Raw genomic sequence first — 18,526 nt, forward strand, 5'->3', positions numbered from 1 at the left:
CTAGTCACGCATGCGCACAAGCGCGACCGGCGCTCCATTCATTTCTACGGAGCTGCCGACACAGACCCCGGAAGTCCGAGGTTTGTCATGGAGAACTTAGGGGGGACTTTCGGTCCCCCGTTCTCCTCATCGCTGCCAGCGATCACACATGTATCCCCTATCCTGTGATTAGGGGATACATGTCTTATGTAGGAACAACCCCTTCAGTGGCGTCGTGCTGTAGCAGCCATAGCGGCTGCTAGCGGAGCCTGCTGCCATGGGAGGGGGCCGTGCCGGCGGGTGGCACGGGCCCCCTCATGCTGCAGGCCCTGTAGAAGTCGCTACGGCTGCTATAGCGGTAGTTACGCCACTGCGTATAGGTTTGTACGGCGTAAAACTACAGCTCCCAGCATGGCCTGAACAATGATAAGGATATGCTGGGAGATGCGGTTTCACAAAAAAAATCCTATCACCATCATCTCGCTGCAGATCATACAGTGACTACATTACTGATTAGAGGCAGAATAAACATTTACATTAAGTGACTCACCGGTGACGTCTCAGATTCTAGTTCTTTTCTTCTCCCTCCGGTTCAGACATCTATGATGGATTTCTACCGGCCATGACCCATTTCTGCAGTTTTCCGTTCAGATGTCTTCAGCTTCTCACTTTTAAAACATTTCTGCACCTGTAAACAAAGTTAAAATTCTCAACACATCTAAATATAACTGTCACAAACACACAACGTGGCCCCTGTAGATAGTGACCTACATAGAAGCCCCTATAGATAGTGCCCACATATGGACTCCAGAGCTGCAAGGCAATAGTGCTAACCACTGAGCCACGGTGCTGCCCTACATATAGCTTCCCCTATAGTTCTTGCTCCACGTATAGCCCACCTCTGTACATAGTGTCTCACATATAGCTCCCCCTGTATATAGTGTCCCACATATAGCCCACCCCTGTAGACTGTGCACTACATATAGCCACCCTGTTGCTAGTGCCCCACAGGTAACCCACCCCTGTATATAGTGGCCCACATATAGACCCCCCTGTATATAGTGGCCCACATATAGACCCCCCCCTGTATATAGTGGCCCACATATAGAGCCCCCTGTATATAATGGCTCACATATAGAGCCCCCTGTATATAGTGGCCAACATATAGACCCCCCCTGTATATAGTGGCCCACATATAGAGCCCCCTGTATATAATGGCCCACATATAGAGCCCCCTGTATATAGTGGCCCACACCCCCACATATAGACCCCCCCTGTAGCTACTGCCCCACATATAGACCCCCCTGTAGCTACTGCCCCACATATAGAACCCTATATATAATAGCCCACATAAAGATGACCCCCCCCCCCCCCCACTATAGATAATGCCATTCACATTTTTATGAGGGGGAAAAAACAAAAACTTGACATACTCACATTCTCCGGTTCCCACGCTGTTCACTGGCGATGCAGACATGCTCTCTTCTGAGCATGTCTGCAGGAGCTGAACGAGCGTCCTCCAATGACGCTGATTGGCGGGGCAGAATGACTTGCCCCGCCAATCAGCACCTTCTAAGCATGGAAGCGGCGCGATGATGTCATCGCGCCGCTAGCCAATCAGTGTCATTGTAAGGCACTGGATGGTCAGGCACGGAACATGCCCGGCCATTCAGTGCTAATACATGTATTTGGCTGCCGCTAGCACTGGGGCCCCCTCCGGTGCTAGCGACACCTACAGGCATGAGAGGGCCTGTGTAAGTCTCGGCGTCGCGGGCCCCACAGTAGCGACGCTACCGCTGTAGTAGCCATAACGGCTGCTAGCGGCGCCACCGGGCCCCCTCAAGCCCCGGGCCCCGTAGCAGCCGCTACTGCTGCTACCGCGGTAGTTACGCCACTGATGCCCATGCCATCACACTGCCTCCACCATGTTTTACAGAGGATGTGGTGTGCTTTGGATCATGAGCCGTTCCAAGCCCTCTTTATACTTTCTTTCTCCCATCATTCTGGTACAGGTTGATCTTAGTTTCATTTCTCCAAAAAATGCTGTTCGAGAACTGGGCTGGCTTCTTGATTAATGGTTTGCACCTTGTGGTGAACCCTTTTATATTTGCTTTCCTGAAGTCTTCTCTTTATGGTAGACTTAGATACTGATACACCTACTTCCAGGAGAGAGTTCTTTACTTGGGTAGTTGTTGTGAAGGGGTTTTTCTACACCATGGAAAGGATTCTGAGATCATCCACCACTGTTGTCTTCTGTGGATGTTCAGGCCTTTTGGAGTTCACAAGTTCACCAGTGCACTCTTTTTTTTTCAAGAATGTACCAAATTGTTGATTTGGCCACTCCTAACATTTGTGCTATCTCTCTGATGGATTTCTTCATTTTTTTCCAGCCTAATGATGGTCTGTTTCACTTGCATTGAGAGCTCCTTTAACCTCATGTTGTGGATTTACAGCAACAGCTTCCATACGCACACGCCACACCCGGAATCAACCCCAGACAATTTACCTGCTTAATTGATGATGGATTTGCCCATGCAGCCCATTAAATAGCTTTTGAGATAATTGTCCAATTACCTTTGGTCCCTTGAAAAAGAGGCAGCTACATATTAAAGAGCTGTAATTCCTAATCCCTTCCTCAAATTAGGATGTGAATACCCTCAAATTAAATCTGAGAGTATGCACTTTCAGCCCATATTGATTATATAACTGTATATTCAATATGTTTTGGTAAACCGCTAAAATGCCAAAACTTGTGTCACTGTCCAAATAATTCTATATATATATATATATATATATATATATATATATATATATATATATTTCAATATTTACAGCATATGCATGTACTTACCCTTTCCCACTGCGCAACAGTTCAAATGCTTCATTGATTTTGTCGAGGGTTAACTTCTTGCTAACCAAATAGTCAATATTGATTTTTTTATTCATATAATCTAGTACCAGTTCTGTGACATCGGGACCCTTATAGCCTAGGCAAAAAATATTGTTTTTAGTCATGTATTCTGGAGTAATGATTAACACTAGAATATATACGATTTATGCCTATTGCTACATTTTGAAGCTCCCACATAGGCATTTTTTTCCATGTAAAGGAAACTTGCATACCGCGATACTGGCAATAGCCAAATGTTTAAAAATGTTTTGGCGTTTTTTCCCCGCCTTCCAAGATCCATTTAATCTATTTTATTTCGACATAGCCGTATGAGGGCTTGGTTTTTTGTGGGCAATTTTTTTAAAATTTATTGGCCCCATTAATTATAGCTTAACCCCTTAACGCTCTATGACCTACTATTAGGTCACGCTAACTAGAGCGTTCACACTATGTGACCTAATAGTAGGTCTTGGGAATAACCGCCCTTCCGCTCCCCCTCTCTGCACTTTTATGAGCTGTGACAACTGTTGTCTCGTACAGCAGTTGCCGCAGCTCCTTCAGCGGGAACCGATCGTGGTGTCCCCGCTGATTAATCCCTTAGAAGCCGCGTTCAATAGCGATCGCGGCTTCTTAGGGGTTAAACCACCATCGACGTTCCGCTACATGACAGCGGGCGGCCATGGTTGCTACGGCATCCGGAGGCCTAACAATGGCCTCCGGCTATGCCATCTACGGAAGCCTAGTAAGTCCTGACAAAGTCAGGACCCACTATGCTTGCTGTCAGCGAGTAGCACTCGTAGCACAGTGTATTAGAATTGCAATCAGGGCCTACTGCCCTCAAGTCTCCTAGTGGGACAAAATAAAAAAAGTAAAAATAAGTTGTATAAAAATAAAAAAATAAAAGTTCCCTTAGCAGACCCTTTTTATTAAAAATATAAATAAAATAAATAAACTATACATAATTGGTATCCCTGCGTCCATAACAACCTGAACTACAAAAGTATTTCATTATTTATCCCGCACGGTGAATGCCGTAAAAAATAATAATAATAAACCATACCAGAATCACAATTTCTTGGTCACTTCACCTTCCAAAAAATGGAATAAAAAAGAGATTAAAAAGTTGCATGTACCTAAACATGGTACTGATCGAAACTACAGTTCTTAACGCAAAAAACCAAGCCATCACACGGCTTTCTTGATGGAAAAATAAAAAAGTTATGGCTCTTAGAATATGGCAACACCAAAAGTAAATGATTTTTTGTAAAAAGTATTTTATCGTGCAAACGCCATAAGACATAAAAAAACTATAAACATATGGTATCGCCATAATCGTATCGCCACGCAGAATAAAGTGAATATGTCATTTATAGTGCACAGTGAACGTTGTAAAAAAAAGGAATAAAAAACCATAGCATAATTGCTATTTTAAAGCCACCATGCCTCCTAAAAAATATAATAAATGCTCATAAAAAAGTCGCATGCACCCCATGAAAACTACATTGAATTCCTCAAGGGGTCTAGTTTCCAAAATGGTGTCACTTTTAAGGGGTTTCCCCTGTACTGGTACCTCAGAAGCTCTGCAAATGCGTCATGGCGCCCCGGAAACCAATCCAGCAAAATCTACATGCCAAATCGCGCTCCTGCCTTTCTGAGCCCTGCCGTTTGTCCAACCAGCAGTTTTTTTTTAACACATGTGGGTTATTGCCGTAATCGGAAGAAATTGCTTTTCAAATGTTGGGGTGTTTATTCTCCTGTATTCCTTGTAAAAATTTAAATTTTGTAACTTTTATCGTAAAAATATGTTATTTTCAATTTCACAGCCTAATTTCACAAAATGCAGCAAAAAAAAACAAAAAACGTATGGTCTAAATGCTCACGATACCCCTCGATAAATTCCTTGAGAGGTGTAGTTTGCCAAGTGGGGTCACTTTGGGGGTTTCCACTGTTTTGGCACCACAAGTCCTCTTCAAACCGGACATGGTCCTAAAATATAATCTAACAAAAAGGAGGCCTCAAAATCCACTAGGTGCTCCTTTGCTTTGGAGGCCGGTGCTTCAGTCCATTACCACACTAGAGCCACATGTGTGATATCTCTAAAAACTGAAGAATCTGGGAAATAAGTATTGAGATGAGTTTCTCTGGTAAACCCTTCTGTTTTACAGAAAAAAATGGAATAAATAGAATTTTCTGACAAAAAAAAAATTGAAATTTGTAAATTTCACCTCTACTCTGCTTAAATTCCTGTGAAACACCTAAAGGGGTGTTTTATGGGGGTTTCTAATATATAGGCCCCGCAAAGCCACTTCAGAACTGAACTGGTACCTAAAAGAAAGTGGCTTTTGAAATTTTATTCAAAATATGAGAAATTGCTGCTTATGTTATAAGCCTTGTAACATCCTAGAAAAATAAAGGAATGTTCAAAAAAATGATGCCAACATATAGTAGACATATGGGAAATGTGAACTAGTAACTATTTAGGGTGGCATAACCCTCTGTCTTAAAAGCAGATGCATTTAAATTCAGAAAAATTAAATTTTTTCCAAATTTTCTCAAAATTTTGCTATTTTTCACAAATAAACACTTAATATATTGACCAAATTTTACCACTAACATAAAGCCCAATGTCTGACGAGAAAACAATCTCAGAATCGCTTGGATAGGTTGTGTGGGGACCGAAAATTAATAGCAGCCTACTCACTGTAGTATGTGAGTATACTGCTAATATACATTCTGATCCCCCCGCACTGTACGCTATGTAATCGCTGTACTACTGCTACATAGCGTACAGAGGGGCCGGTCACATGACGACGAGTCGTGTCGTCATGAAGTTAGACTGTGCCACTAAATTTCTGGTCCGCGGCCAGCGCTGTAAAAATCTATTAACCCCTTAAGGACGCAGCCTAGTTTTGGCCTTAAGGCTCAGAGCCCATTTTTCAAATCTGACATATTTCACTTTATGTGGTAATAACGTCGGAATGCTTAAACCTATCCAAGCGATTCTGAGATTGTTTTCTCGTGACACTTTGGGCTTCATGTTCGTGGTAAAATTTGGTCGATATATTCAGTGTTTATTGGTGAAAAATTGCAAAATTTAGAGAAAATTTAGAAAAAATTGCATTTTTCAGAATTTAAATGCATCTGCTTGTAAAACAGACGGTTATACCACCCAAAATAGTTACTAGTTCACATTTCCCATATGTCTACTTTAGATTGGCATCGTTTTTTGAACATTCTTTTATTTTTCTTGGACGTTACAAGGCTTAGAACATAAACAGCAATTTCTCATATTTTTAAGAAAATTTCAAAAGCCTTTTTTTTAAGGTACCTCTTGAGTTCTGAAGTGGCTTTGAGGGGCCTATGTATTAGAAACCCCCATAAAACACCCCATTTTAAAAACTAGACCCCTCAAAGTATTCAAAACAGCATTTAGAAAGTTTTTTAACCCTTCAGGCATTTCACAGGAATTAAAGCAAAGTGGAGGTGAAATTTGCAAATTTCATTTTTCTTGCTGAATTTCAATATTATTCCATTTTTTTCTGTAACACAGAAGGTTTTACCAGAGAAATACTACTAAATATGTATTGTCCAGATTCTGCAGTTTTTAGAAATGTCCCACATGTGGCTCTAGTGCGCTCGTGGAATAAAACACAAGCCCCAGAAGCAAAGAAGCACCTAGTGCATTTTGAGGCCTCTTTTTTATTAGAATATATTTTAGGCAGCATGCCAGGTTTGAAGAGGTGTTGAGGTATGAAAGCAATGGAAACCCACCAGAAGTGACCCCATTTTGGAAACTAGACCCCTCAAGGAATTCATTTATGGTTGTTGTTATCATTTTGACCACACCGTTTTTTCACAGCACCTATTTGAATTGGGCTGTGAAATTAAAAAAATGATATTTTTTCTATTAAGATGTAATTTTTGTTCAAAATTTCTTATTTTCACAAGGAATAAAACACCCCATTTTGTTGCCCAATTTGTCCTTAGTGCGGCAATACCCCATTTGTGGTGATAAACTGCCGTTTGGGCCCATGGGAGGACTCAGAAGGAAAGGAGCGCTATGTGTTTGTTGGAGTCCAGATTTTGCTGGATTGGTTTTCGGGTTCCATGTCGCATTTGCAGAGCCCCAGAGGTATGAAAGCAATGGAAACCCACCAGAAGTGACCCCATTTTGGAAACTAGACCCCTCAAGGAATTCATTTATGGTTGTTGTTATCATTTTGACCACACCGTTTTTTCACAGCACCTATTTGAATTGGGCTGTGAAATTAAAAAAATGATATTTTTTCCATTAAGATGTAATTTTTGTTCAAAATTTCTTATTTTCACAAGGAATAAAACACCCCATTTTGTTGCCCAATTTGTCCTTAGTGCGGCAATACCCCATTTGTGGTGATAAACTGCCGTTTGGGCCCATGGGAGGACTCAGAAGGAAAGGAGCGCTATGTGTTTGTTGGAGTCCAGATTTTGCTGGATTGGTTTTCGGGTTCCATGTCGCATTTGCAGAGCCCCAGAGGTATGAAAGCAATGGAAACCCACCAGAAGTGACCCCATTTTGGAAACTAGACCCCTCAAGGAATTCATTTATGGTTGTTGTTATCATTTTGACCACACCGTTTTTTCACAGCACCTATTTGAATTGGGCTGTGAAATTAAAAAAATGATATTTTTTCCATTAAGATGTAATTTTTGTTCAAAATTTCTTATTTTCACAAGGAATAAAACACCCCATTTTGTTGCCCAATTTGTCCTTAGTGCGGCAATACCCCATTTGTGGTGATAAACTGCCGTTTGGGCCCATGGGAGGACTCAGAAGGAAAGGAGCGCTATGTGTTTGTTGGAGTCCAGATTTTGCTGGATTGGTTTTCGGGTTCCATGTCGCATTTGCAGAGCCCCAGAGGTATGAAAGCAATGGAAACACACCAAAAGTGACCCCATTTTGGAAACTAGACCCCTCAAGGAATTCATTTATGGTTGTTGTTATCATTTTGACCACACCGTTTTTTCACAGCACCTATTTGAATTGGGCTGTGAAATTAAAAAAATGATATTTTTTCCATTAAGATGTAATTTTTGTTCAAAATTTCTTATTTTCACAAGGAATAAAACACCCCATTTTGTTGCCCAATTTGTCCTTAGTGCGGCAATACCCCATTTGTGGTGATAAACTGTCGTTTGGGCCCATGGGAGGACTCAGAAGGAAAGGAGCGCTATGTGTTTGTTGGAGTCCAAATTTTGCTGGATTGGTTTTCGGGTTCCATGTCGCATTTGCAGAGCCCCAGAGGTATGAAAGCAATGGAAACCCACCAAAAGTGACCCCATTTTGGAAACTAGACCCCTCAAGGAATTCATTTATGGTTGTTGTTATCATTTTGACCACACCGTTTTTTCACAGCACCTATTTGAATTGGGCTGTGAAATTAAAAAAATGATATTTTTTCCATTAAGATGTAATTTTTGTTCAAAATTTCTTATTTTCACAAGGAATAAAACACCCCATTTTGTTGCCCAATTTGTCCTGAGTGCGGCAATACCCCATTTGTGGTGATAAACTGCCGTTTGGGCCCATGGGAGGACTCAGAAGGAAAGGAGCGCTATGTGTTTGTTGGAGTCCAGATTTTGCTGGATTGGTTTTCGGGTTCCATGTCGCATTTGCAGAGCCCCAGAGGTATGAAAGCAATGGAAACCCACCAAAAGTGACCCCATTTTGGAAACTAGACCCCTCAAGGAATTCATTTATGGTTGTTGTTAGCATTTTGACCACACCGTTTTTTCACAGCACCTATTTGAATTGGGCTGTGAATTAAAAAAATGATATTTTTTCCATTAAGATGTAATTTTTGTTCAAAATTTCTTATTTTCTCAAGGAATAAAACACCCCATTTTGTTGTCCAATTTGTCCTGAGTGCGGCAATACCCCATTTGTGGTGATAAACTGCCGTTTGGGCCCATGGGAGGACTCAGAAGGAAAGGAGCGCTATGTGTTTGTTGGAGTCCAGATTTTGCTGGATTGGTTTTCGGGTTCCATGTCGCATTTGCAGAGCCCCAGAGGTATGAAAGCAATGGAAACCCACCAAAAGTGACCCCATTTTGGAAACTAGACCCCTCAAGGAATTCATTTATGGTTGTTGTTAGCATTTTGACCACACCGTTTTTTCACAGCACCTATTTGAATTGGGCTGTGAATTAAAAAAATGATATTTTTTCCATTAAGATGTAATTTTTGTTCAAAATTTCTTATTTTCTCAAGGAATAAAACACCCCATTTTGTTGCCCAATTTGTCCTGAGTGCGGCAATACCCCATTTGTGGTGATAAACTGATGTTTGGGCCCATGGCAGGACTCAGAAGGAAAGGACCACCATTTGGCCTACTGGAGCTTTTCTTGTGCTAAGTCATGTATGCAGAAGCCCCTGAGGTACCAGTACAGTTGAAACCCCCGAGAAGTGACCCCATTTTAAAAACTACACCCCTTAAGACATTCATCTAGTGGTGTAGTGAGCATTTTGACCCCACAGTTATTGTGTAAAAGGTAATGCGCAGCAGATGGTGCAAAGTGAGATTTGCAATTTCCTATACATATATGCCATTTCAGTGTCTGATATATTGTGCCCAGCATGTGCCACTGGAGACATACACCCCATAAATTGTAATGTGGGTTCTCCCGGGTACGGCAATACCCTACATGTGGCTGTTATTAGCTGCCTGGGCACACGACAGGGCTCAGAAGGGAAGGACCACCATTTAGCCTACTGGAGCTTTTCTGGTGCTAAGTCATGTAGGCAGAACCCCTGAGGTACCAGTACAGTTGAAACCCCCGAGAAGTGACCCCATTTTAAAAACTACACCCCTTAAGACATTCATCTAGTGGTGTAGTGAGCATTTTGACCCCACAGTTATTGTGTAAAAGGTAATGCGCAGCAGATGGTGCAAAGTGAGATTTGCAATTTCCTATACATATATGCCATTTCAGTGTCTGATATATTGTGCCCAGCATGTGCCACTGGAGACATACACCCCATAAATTGTAATGTGGGTTCTCCCGGGTACGGCAATACCCTACATGTGGCTGTTATTAGCTGCCTGGGCACACGACAGGGCTCAGAAGGGAAGGACCACCATTTAGCCTACTGGAGCTTTTCTGGTGCTAAGTCATGTAGGCAGAAGCCCCTGAGGTACCAGTACAGTTGAAACCCCCGAGAAGTGACCCCATTTTAAAAACTACACCCCTTAAGACATTCATCTAGTGGTGTAGTGAGCATTTTGACCCCACAGTTATTGTGTAAAAGGTAATGCGCAGCAGATGGTGCAAAGTGAGATTTGCAATTTCCTATGCATATATGCCATTTCAGTGTCTGATATATTGTGCCCAGCATGTGCCACTGGAGACATACACCCCATAAATTGTAATGTGGGTTCTCCCGGGTACGGCAATACCCTACATGTGGCTGTTATTTGCTGCTTGGGCACATGGCAGGGCTCAAAAGGGAAAGATGAGGGGAATAAGCTGTGCGGAGTGCATCAGGGTAAATTAAAAATCAAGGGATGTATGGTAAATTTTAAAACAATCTTTCATACAGAGCCCTGGTTTTTCGGGACACGTGTCGCATTGGTATGTTGTGTCCTTCCTTATCCCCCTCTTATAGCACACTTTGCACCTCTTTTGACTTTTTCCCTTCTTGCCAGTTTGGGGAACTTCTCCTGGAAAGTGTTGCCCTGGTACGATGCGTGTGGCCCCGCTTCCAGAAGTACTGGGTGCCCCTCCTTCCTGGTCGCCAAAAATTAGGTTCTTTATAACCACCTCTTGAAATTCCAGGAAAGTTCCCCTCTGGCCTGCACATCGACGTAGCACGTACGCATTGTACAATGCCATCTGTATGATGTGCACGACCAGCTTCTTATACCACACCCTCGATTTCCGCGTAGCGCTGTAGGGCTTCAGGACTTGATCTGACAAGTCCACCCCTCCCATGTACCTATTGTAGTCCAGGATGCAATCTGGTTTGGGGGTCTCTGTACTGGTACCTCGTACAGGTACATGGGTACTGGTGTGGCCGTGTATTGTTGTCAATACAAGGACATCTCTCTTGTCCTTGTACTTGACACACAATATGTTGCTACTAGAATGTGCCCTGCTCTCACCCCTTCTGAGTGTTTGCCCAAGCAGTGTTTTAGGGAGGCCTCTAAGATTTTTTCTAGCAGTGCCGCATGCCGCAGTCCTTCTGGAAGCGAGGCACTTGAAGAGCGGGACGCTGGTATAAAAATTATCCAGGTAGAGGTGGTAACCCTGGTCCAGCAGTGGGTGCACCAAATCCCACACAATTTTTGCGTTAATTCCCAGTAAGGGGGGGCATTCTGGGGGCTGAATACTGCTGTCCTTCCCTTCATATATCCTGAATTTATATGTATACCCTGATGCACTCTCGCACAGCTTATACAACTTCACGCCATACCTTGCCCTCTTACTTGGCAGGTACTGGCGGAATTGAAGCCTCCCTTTAAAATGTACCAGGGACTCATCAATGGAAATACACTTCTCGGGGGTGTATGCTTGGGCAAACCGGGCACTGATATGGTCTAATAAGGGTCTCAGTTTATATAAACGGTCAAAACTGGGGTCATCTCGGGGTGGGCACTGCTCATTATCGGCATAATGTAGGAAGCGAAGTATTGCCTCATAACGCATCCTGGACATGGCCATACGGTACATCGGGGTGTGGTATAGGATGTCCGTGCTCCAGTAGGTCCTAATGGATGGCTTTTTTAGAAGCCCCATGTTCAAGAGCAGTCCCCAGAACTTGCCCAACTCTGCTGCGTCTACAGGAGTCCACCTCTGGGATTGGGCATAAAATGAGTTGGGGTTCTTGGTGATATACTGTTGGGCATATAAATTAGTCTGGGTGACCATTAGCTCTATAAAGTTATCAGTGAAGAAGAACTTGAAAAAGTCCATCTCACTGAACCCTGCCGTGTTAAATTTGATCCCTGGGCTGCCCGTGTACTCAGGGATTTGGGGTTCATAATGGTCTGGTGTGGGCGTCCAAATGGGGTCACTTCGCTCAGGGGTATCACTTGTTGTGGGGTCACTTCTCTCAGGGATTTCTACTATGGTGGTGGTCCTGGGGCGTCTCCTAGGGGGTCCCTCCTCTTCATCGCTGGATGAGGAGGTAGACAAATAAAATAGTGTATCGCCATCCGACGAGTCTGTGTCGGAGGCCAGAAATGCATACGCCTCTTCAGCAGTAAATGTCCGTTGGGACATGCTTGTTGTGCTAAGACAAAATTTATATACAGCAAAAAAATAAATCCCTAACTGGGAGCAATAGGATAGCACAAATGTGTTTTGTTTTTAGAGAGCAAGTGGACTTCCCTGACACTAAAGCTAACTAGGGCGAGGGTTCCTAACACTAAACCTAACTAAATTTTATGTGGACTTCCCTAACGCTAAACCTTACTACGGCGACGATTCCCTGACACTAAACCTATCTAGATTATTTCAAGCTTCCCTGACACTAAACCTAACTACGGTGACGGGTGCCTGACACTAAACCTATCTAATTATTCCGAGCTTCCCTGACGCTAAACCTAACTACGGTGATGGATCCCTAACGCTAAGCCTATCTACGGTGACCGATTCCTGACGCTAAATTCCCTGACACTATACCTAACTACGCTTTTTGACGGTTCCCTGACACTAACTAACCCTAATACTAAACTAACCAGTTAAATTTTCAAAATTGGCTAAACTAACTATTTTTTTTTGTTTCTTTTTTTTCTTTTTATATTTTTTTTTTTGTTTTATGTTTTATATAGAAAAAAATGAAAAAAAAATCCCCAGGGACCAAGAAATGTGGTCCTGAAGACTGAAAAGTGGTCAGTGATAGGAGATCACTGACCAAAAAACGTGGGTAGAACTCAAAGAGGAAGGGAACAGGAGTGGGTAGTGGATGGGGTGGTGGGAAGCAAAAAAAACGTTGTTTTAGAAACTTTTTTTCACTTTTTTTCACTTCTTTTCTCTCTGACTCTCTGCTCACAACCGATCTCAACGCCTCGCTAACTCCAACAGGGCGTTCAGGGCGGTTGCAGCAGGATGTGAGGTCAGAGAGAGGAAGTGACGAGAATGATCGCTGCTATTGGCTAGTTACTCACTGACTAGCCAATAGCGGCGATCGGCGAGGCGGGACCATAGTAAATGGTCCCGGCCCATTATGCTGTGATAGCCTGCTGTCAGAAACAGCAGCTATCACAGCTCATGAACGCGCCGAGCGCGCGCACCGCTGTGCTCAATGAGACCGATCGCTGATATTGGCTAGTTACTCACTGACTAGCCAATAGCGGCGATCGGCGAGGCGGGACCATAGTAAATGGTCCCGGCACATTATGCTGTGATAGCATGCTGTCAGAAACAGCAGCTTTCACAGCTCAGGAACGCCGGGCTCGAGCACTGCTGTGCTGAATGAGACCGATCGCTGCTATTGGCTAGTTACTCACTGACTAGCCAATAGCGGCGATCGGCGAGGCGGGACCATAGTAAATTGTCCCGTCCCATTATGCCGTGATAGCCTGCTGTCAGAAACAGCAGCTATCACAGCGCATGAACGCGCCGGGCGCGCGCACCGCTGTTCTAACTGCAAGACGTACTATTACGGCATGGAGCGCGAACGATAGAGCTGCCATGACGTAATAGTACGTCAAGGAGCGGGAAGGGGTTAAAATATCATAACCAGCGCAACATAATCAGAGCAACCCCTTTAAGTAGAATGGGAAAATAAACCAGCAATTTCCCTATAGTTCTTTGGTCTTTGATTTCATGGGGCCCCGTAGATAAATTACATGTTAACTTTATTCTGCAGGTCAATACGATTACGGTGATGTCAGTTTTTCATCGTCTTTTTTTATGCTTTATTACTTTTTTTAAATTATAACAATTTCTGGAGACCCTTCTTTATTTTTCCATCGATGGAGCGTTGTGAGGGCTTGTTTTTTGTGGGGCGAGCTGTAGCTTTTATTGGTACCATGTTAGGATAAATGCGATTTTATAACTTTCATTTTAGGGGAGATGAGATGACAAATAAATAATTTTTTTTTCACGCCATTCACATTGTGGGATAAATAACGTTATATTGTAATAGTTTGGACTTTTACGTAAGCAGCAAAAGTAATTATGTTTTTTTATTGTTTACATTATATTATGGAAAAATTGGAAATTGGGAGTTTTTAGAACCCTTCATATATTTTGTTTTGAATATAATAAAAACTTTATTAAATCTATTTTCCTTTTTTTTTAGTCCTGCTTGGGTATTTGAACATGTGATTCTTTTATCGCTGGTACGATATACTGCACTACTTATGCATGGCAGGGCTTAATAGGAGTACTAACATGGCAGACATGGCATGACAATTTATCAGGACAGATGGGATGACAGAGGGGGCCTCCCTTTCCCTAAAACCTTGCCATTGACCGCGTCATCGTGATCAAAGTAATCTCTGATCCTGGCGATTGGGGTGAGCTGCAGAAGTAATATACAGCTGATGCCCGCAGCGTATAGAGCAGCTTGTGAGCCCGCCCCATACTCCCCCCTCCTGCTATGATGTACATATACGTCATGGGGCTGTAAAGGGTTAAAAAGCATAGTTTACTGTGCTTTTTAATTTAGTTGAGGCAACGGTATTCTGAAGTATACCATCCAAGCATATGCTACAAGGTCGGTCTTTTGGCTATTAAAATCTATCGGTGTATATGTCAGGAGATTTTATTTATTCAATTTAGAAGCCGAACATAAACCACGGACGTGGTATGAATAGAAGAGAATAAGAAATAAAGCATAAAGAAGTTTCAACATTTAACAAATATTTATTTTGTAAATTGTTAAAAAAATGAATTTAGGAAGTCAAAATGCATTTAAAAATGTTTTAGTTCTGAAAAGGAAAATCTGGAAAATTCACAGTTATTGACTTGACAACACTTCCAACTTACATGTACATAACTAATGTGGGGAGAAATATGGATAAAAAAATCCCACCCTGCAATGAAGCTCATGTGTTTAACTTAAAGAAGTTTTGCCATCAAGGGCAAACGCAGGAGTTTTTAAGGAGGGTTTCCAAATGTGTACTTTTTAAAGTTTTTTTCGCCATGTTCTTTCTACCATATAGATTGCGACATATCCACTAGTCTAACCCTTTAAATTAGAGGCTCTAATATAAAGGGCTAGGCTAGTGGATATTTGCATGTAAGGTGCAGGTAGATGAATGACAAATGACTAGGCAGTTGTGATGAACTCTTTCTTTACTGAAGTGAATGCAGCAAACTTTAAGGCCTCATGCACACGACCGTAGTGTTTTTCTGGTCCGCAAATTCCAGGACCGTGTTCCGTGAAATGTCCTCCGCAGTTCATCCGTATGTAATCCGCAGTTCATCCGTATGTAATCCGCAAAATGCGGATAAAAAAAAAAGCCTCGGTAAAACAGGATGACGACAGAACTCATTCCCGGTCGTCGCATAGTAACACTTCCGCAAATCCGCAAACTGCGGTTGACACACGGAGGTGTACCCGCATTTTCCACGGGCCCATTGACTTCTATGGTCATGTCCGCATCGAATTTGCGGGCCGTAATAAGACATGTCCTGAGTTTCTGCGGCACGGATTTGCGGACATGCGGAGACCCGTGAAAACACGGATAGTGTGTATGGGCCCATAGAAATGAATGGGTCCGCAATTCTCCCGTGGATTTGCGGGGGAATTGCGGACGCAAAAACACGTTCGTGTGCATGGGGCCTAACAGTGCCGCAGCAACAGCTTGAATGTTTATTTAGTCAGTCCTTTGTTTCCAGAAATAGTGACAACCATAACACTGCAATGCTTTGGGAAGCCACTCTTTGTATCACAACGGTCTCTTTCAATTAAACTGAGGATAAATATCAGAATAGTTCAACAGGACAACTCAGGCCTCAGAATATAGTCTGGGAGTTGGCTCCCTTTACCTTCCTCTGTACTATGCTCTCAAGACACCAGGTGCTCTTTTCTGTATGAACTCCGGACATTTTGCGATGCAGCCCCTGTTTCGCTGGAGACCTCACTCTGGCACTGAATCCCGCTTCGATCCCATGGTGTCTGGCCGCCTCATTTCCTTAGTTCTTGGTCTGTTTCTACTTAGGGTTCTCACTGGCCTGCTCCTCTATAGAAAGCTTCTCTGCAGACAGCTCACATAGGCCAACTCTGGAACAAATCTCCCCACATATGCACTGACTGGAAACACTTCACACACCCCCTTTCTGTCTGGGCCAAATGTCCTTCCTCGGAAATAGCCTCTCCAATTACAGTGCCTTCTTCTGCAGGTTCCAGATGAATAGTTATTTGTCGCCCCTTGGGTTCACTGCGGGTTACATACATGCAGACCACTACTGGTGCATAAAAACCAGTGGGTAGCAGGGGCATGGTGAAAAAGGGGATTAAATATTGTCCCTACAGCAAAGCAGGGACTTGTCCCTGTAAGTGTCCCTAGTATATCCTATAGAGGAGGAGTAAAAATATTATTTAAAGGCAAGAAATATGTAGTACGTAAATAATAGCAGCACTTCTCCAATAAGGTTTAATTTTAATTTGGATGTGCTACTAGTAGTACACTGTTCCCCGCCACACCCTGACAAGCTGCTCAGCTGCCATGCACAGACATCGGCCACCACCGGACCACAACAAGAGGAAGAGGAGAGACACAGGCTGCGGCTCTATGCAGCGCTCAAAAACAACTCCCATCTTGAGTAATGGCTGTAGCATCCATCCAGGAGACCGCTACAGATGTCACTCAAAATCAGAGGGGAGTAGTTGTGAAGCACTTACTGCTAAGAGCCGAGGTGACTTAAGTGTTAGGGAACACCCAGATGGCACATGCCGGATTAAAACTTCTATTTCAAACTTATGCTGCTACTAAAAAGGCTAAACAAAGGTATTTATAGGCCGGGTTCCCAAGTAGCATAATCGCTGCAGAATTTCCGCAACGGAACTGTGTGCGGAAATTCTGCAGCATTTTAAATAGCAGCAAAGTGGATGAGACATGAAGGCTCACAGGTGCCTAACCGATGAGCCAGGGACTGTTGCTGGGAAGGGGTTAACCTTAGGGCGAGTCTCCCTCCCCTCCCCTTCTCTGTGGGGGGAGTGTTAGGGCAGGAAAGGGGGTGTGGTTATGGTAATAGGGTAGGGATATAGGTCCTCGTACCTAGGGTGCGGCCTCTTTGGCTGAAAATTCCCTCCCTCCCTCATGTTATGTTGGTGTTTTTTGTATAAGTTGATCGGCTGTGTACTGTCAAAATGTATATATGTATATGTTTATATGTCTCTTTTACGTTTATAAAAAAAAAAAAAGAAAAAAAACATTTAAAAAAAAGAAACCCAAAAGTATGATGAATATGCAAAAAAAAAAGATGGGTTACAAGTGAATGCAAAAGAGAGGAGACGTTTGGTTACTGTGTATGGCACGTTGGTGTCTTGGTGATGTATTTGGTGTTATGGTTGTTTTATGTCACAGCGGGCGGTATTAGAAGGGGAGTTACCTACATGTCCTTGGGATAGGCAGGCATACAGGTTGGTTATTGACCTTTGTTAAGGTCATTTAGAGTTATAATTGTTGAAAATTTTTATTTAATTTTATATTGTATTAATAAAGCTGTGGCCGACCCCCGGGTCAACCCCACTTTCAAAGAAATGTATGTGTCGGTGGTTAATTGATTCCGAGATAATGGGGAGGAGACTAGTAGGGGTACATTGGGGCTATATGCATACAGTCTTAGAAAATCTCATGTCCACGCTGCGTTTTTTTTAAATGTTAATAAATTGATCTGCGGTAAATTTAATTCCACAGCATGAAAATGTATGCTGCATTTTTGTTGATTTTCTGTTGCGGGTTTTCCCCATTGAATTCAATGGGGATGCAAAACCCGCAACAGAAAGCCAAGTGTAGCGACTTTTGTGGCTTAATTGCAGCGATTACGCTGCTAAAATTGCAACTCTACAAAAAAAATCATACTTACCCAGAACGCTCTCCTTCTTCCTGCAAACCAGCCTCCTGGGATGACGTTTCATCCTATGTGACCACTGCAGCCAATTACAAGCTGCAGCGTCACATGGCCTGCAACGTCATCCAAGGAGGCCGGACTACGCGCAGAGAAGAGGGAGGGGGAAAGCATCAACGTTTTTTTTTTATTTTCAAGCACTGCTGAAATTCCGTCCGAGAAACTGCACCACAATGTGGAGTGATTTTTCGGACGGAATGTACTGTGGGTTCCAGGTCGGATACGCTGACCAGTTTTTACACAGTGTATCCAACCCGTGGGAACCTGGCCTTAACAGCTTCCCAAGGCCCTATCAAGCACTGTCAGTATCCCTTCAAAAAATAATTATACAGTACCGAAGGTGACGGGTTACTGGGCAACTGAAACCCCCCCCCCCTCACATGCCCCTGCCTATATTAGCCAGAGAGGAGAGTGATTAACAAAAGCAGTGGCTCTGGCACTGGCAGACTCGGGCCACCCTCGTAATATTTGAATGGCTATTTAACTGTTTGCCGAGGGTCTTGAGAGCTAGATCTGCAGTATTCAGACAGTTGAAACAACTCCTTTAACTAACAAAATTAAATCTAAAAAAAAACATGACTTTTTGATGTC

At 43.0% G+C, this 18,526-nt stretch overlaps 1 protein-coding gene across 1 annotated transcript in view; it reads right to left on the reverse strand.

Annotated features, from left to right (window-relative positions):
* The window catches only part of LOC142738577 (NADP-dependent alcohol dehydrogenase-like), a 50,195-nt gene that overhangs the window by 9,261 nt on the left and 22,408 nt on the right, over positions 1 to 18,526 (reverse strand). The window contains exon 8 of the mRNA XM_075849768.1: positions 2,831 to 2,966. Coding sequence (XP_075705883.1) covers positions 2,831 to 2,966 — 136 coding nt within the window. The remainder of the gene's footprint in view (positions 1 to 2,830; positions 2,967 to 18,526) is intronic.

The sequence above is a fragment of the Rhinoderma darwinii genome, chromosome 1 (assembly GCF_050947455.1).
Source record: "Rhinoderma darwinii isolate aRhiDar2 chromosome 1, aRhiDar2.hap1, whole genome shotgun sequence".
NCBI classification, from domain to species: domain Eukaryota; kingdom Metazoa; phylum Chordata; class Amphibia; order Anura; family Rhinodermatidae; genus Rhinoderma; species Rhinoderma darwinii.